A 3,766-nucleotide genomic window follows, 5' to 3' on the forward strand; every position below is an offset into this window, starting at 1 on the left:
TTGTGTAAAATGCATACCTGATTCGTTAAGTTTGTGAGCTAAGCCAGCTCTTTCACCCAGTTCCACGATGGTGTTGAAGCCATATTTCTTTGCGACTTCTACCAAAGTTAAATTGTGTTTACTGTATGCGGAAGCACCAACCACGAAGAGAACAATTAAAAAAAGAGCTTTCATCTTGTATTGCCGTTCTGTCTTGTACCTTTCTAAAATATATCTTTCAATCAAATTTATATGCGATTTGCATGCAAGTATAAGTGAATTCGTGTGGGAGTTAGAGTTAGAGTTTGTATATGTATGTATGTGTGTATCTATGCATTTGTGTTGGTTTGGGTATAGATGTGTGAGGGGGTATGTATGTGTTAGCATGACGGATGTGTCACTAGTGATAAGATATGTGATTAGAGACGTAAGAGCCAAAACAGCAGCATATACTTTTGTGTTCCCATCGCTTCCTATCCTTCTCTTCGCACCACCACCACCACTATATCCTGTCGGCTCGGTATTGTTCCTTGTATGCGGATCTAGCCAATAACTGCTTACAACTTTCCCCTTAACAAATACTCCGTCAATTATACAAGCAAACAAGGAACTTTATACCTAGCCCATTTCCCTGTCTAATATAGTAACCAATTTTCTCTCTCAATCTATCCTTGTGTAATTGATATAGGGAGCCCACCATCAAGCAAGGTAGTTTCCTTTTTATTTATTTTTCAGTGAAGAAGGAATGACTGTGTCTATGACCTTGTAAATTTCCCGAAGACCCGATTCTCAATTTTGCAACAGAGTGGACTTGTTGAACTCGCACAGGGACCTGGTGTGACATTGAATCGGGCGACGGATTAAGTCATATACAGCAGAATTTGAATTCAGAAGCAGAGATCCAGGATGAACACTACTACAAAACATTCGGTCAAACGATCTCAGATTTCCGGCGGTACTTTGGTACTTTGCTTATCGACCCTGATCAGAGGAAGAGCAAAGTGTACCTCAGCAGAATCTGAATTCAGAACATAAGGAGCCGAATAAATATCGCAAAGTATCCCGTCCAACGATCTAACGCTTCCGCCGACCTACTAGTGCTTACTGTATCGATCTTAGATGGATGAAGCACAAAGCTGATATCTTAAGGATTTGAACTCAGAACGCAAGGGACCGAATAAATACCGCTCTTCTGGTACTTTGTTTTCTTAAACCCAGACAGATGGGGTGGGGGGAAACCTCGGTAGGATTTGAAAATAGTGCGTAAGAGGCCGAGATAAATATCGCAAAGTATTCGGCCCGACGATCTCACGACTCTGCTAATTCACTTGTACGCTGTTTTTTGAAGCTAATATAGCAATAATTGTCTCTCAGCAATTATCCTTTTGAGATTGTAGCAGAGACCACACAATCCAGCAAGAGAAAATTTACAAAGTCCTCTCGAACCGATCAACCAAAGACAACTGAGTCCTTCTTTGACATTCTACTATGATATGTTACGGGCTGGTAGAACTGGTTGAGCATCGGGTGAGACATGAGGCGCTATTTGTGTTCAATTAGTTCCTGAGTTTGAATCACATTGAAATATGCATTGCTCTTAATCCTTAAACAGCTGGTAAAATAAGTACCAGGGAAGAGCTGAGATCAATGTGATCGATTATACACTTCACTCCAAAATAACAGCCTTTGTGCCGTTTTTAGGAATCTATGAAATATGTGTTTGTGTGTAGGTGTGTGTAACAGATTTGTTGAAGTAAGTTTCGCCGTTACATTGACCCGGTCAGACTATTTGGAAGATAAAACTTTTTGTGTTTCCCTTTACGTTCCGCTTGCATTTACGTCATCATTACGCTGTCTTTATTCTTTCGATGCTGAGCCTTTTAAGAAAACATCAGAAATAATAATGGTCTCGGTATGTGGCTTCAATTATACACTTAAAAGAAATATCATGTTTGTTCTAACGGACAACAATCCTTATTCTCAAAGGCATCATACTCCAGCAGAAAGAAAAGTGAAGCACTATGCCACTACTATCTATCTATCTGTCTATCTATCTGTCTGTCTGTCTGTCTGTCTGTCTGTCTTCCTGCCTGCCTGCCTGTCTGTCCATCCACCCACCACTCCATCCGTCCGTCCGTCCGTCTGTCTGTCGTTTCTCAGATTGTGGGGCATATATTCCCAGCCTGGACGGGACGCTGATCCGTCGCAGAATTACTAATTTTTGCCAGCTGAGTGGACGGGAACAATGGGAGCAATATCACACTTATAAAACTTCTTTGAAATTTCCATTGTTTAAATACCCTGCCGTATAGAGAGCCAGCAAAATGCGAAAACTTATCGTTTAAACCTTTCAAATCGCTGGGGTCCGACTTTGACTTTTCTTTTATCGTAAAACTGTGCTCCAGGGGAGGGTTTATATCGAATGAAACTCTTAAGCTTCTCATCTCTTTGTAGGAATATATTCTTAATCTTGACTGAAGCTAATGTCTTAATCCAAAATTAAGCTAATGTCTTAATCCCAACTTAAGTCACTGTCTTAATCTCAACTGAAGCTAATGCACATTTCTTGCCCTTGGTACCAGTGGAACCTCCGACTGCGTCTAACATGATAAGATGCCTGTGTAATGGCATCACCCGTTTTTGATCTTCAAGCAATTACTTATCATACCTTTGTATTTTTTGTATTTTAATGCTGACAGAGCCCTTCCTTTCCAACACTACATCAATCCTTGTGCTTCGCAAAGATTTTGGTTATGTATTTTACACATTTTCTTCCTGAAATTTCTAACAACACACGCTTCTATGCAGGTTTCACCATTCAATCAAACCTAGCTTTTAGAAAAGCTGTATTATTCTCACGCTACCAGTACATATCGGGCACCATACATGCACTGCCTTCAAATGACACACACACTACATCACCGTGTCAGAGATACGGCAGAGACGTCAGCAGCAGGACTTTGGATGACCGACAAGGCGGAGGAGTCCAAGACCAAGGATTTGAAGGTCTCTGTGGCCAAGCGGAAGATCTACTATAGTGAATCTTCTGCTATCAGATAACTATCAGGCAACGGTTGGGCGTCAACCAACAAGTGAGCTGCTACTACAGGGCAGCTTCACCGTCGCCCATACTCGCTGTATTCTTGTAAACCACTTGATACCTGGCGTGGAAGCCGCGAGGTAGTCTGATGGGGGAATGACGCCAACTGCCTTACTCATCCAAGGACTTTCGTCCATAGAAGTGGGAAGCCCTGTGATGATGGAGTGAATGTAACGGCAGCAGGTGTAAGTAAATGGGAGTTGCCAGCAAGAGCTCTGCACAAAGGCGGTTCGGTTCTGATGGTCGCAGTCAGTGCTGATACTTGAATACTCGCAGGGGACACTGCCCACCTCGGAAGTGGATGCCTCTACAAAAGGTAAGTACAAAAGAAAGAGTGCTCAGAACAAAACCTGACTGGTTCACCGCGACAGAACTGTCAATGTCGATCTACGACAGACAGCCAACAATGACGATGTTTGAGGGTTGGGCAGGGGAAGAGGCAGGGAGGAAAAACAGTAATGCCACGGCTGGAACAAGTATGATCATGGGTTTTACTGAAGCAGAATTGACCTGCGACTGAAAAACAATAGTGACTATAAATATAAAAATACAAAGACAAACACTATCACAACCACAGTAACAACAACAACAACAACTACTACTACTACTACTACTACTACTACTACTACTACTACTACAGTATTTCTATCTGATAAGGTCGTGGTAATCGACACATGGTGCTGTGAT

The 3,766-nt window shown here is 42.0% G+C and overlaps 1 protein-coding gene across 1 annotated transcript in view; it reads right to left on the reverse strand.

Moving 5' to 3' along the window:
- LOC106876371 (stabilin-2) overlaps positions 1-294 on the reverse strand; it is a 38,634-nt gene extending 38,340 nt beyond the window's left edge. Inside the window, exon 1 of the mRNA XM_052972601.1 lies at positions 18-294. Coding sequence (XP_052828561.1) covers positions 18-174 — 157 coding nt within the window. The 5' untranslated portion in view covers positions 175-294. The remainder of the gene's footprint in view (positions 1-17) is intronic.
- Positions 295-3,766: the final 3,472 nt, after the last annotated feature.

The sequence above is a fragment of the Octopus bimaculoides genome, chromosome 14 (assembly GCF_001194135.2).
Source record: "Octopus bimaculoides isolate UCB-OBI-ISO-001 chromosome 14, ASM119413v2, whole genome shotgun sequence".
In the NCBI taxonomy this organism is placed as follows: domain Eukaryota; kingdom Metazoa; phylum Mollusca; class Cephalopoda; order Octopoda; family Octopodidae; genus Octopus; species Octopus bimaculoides.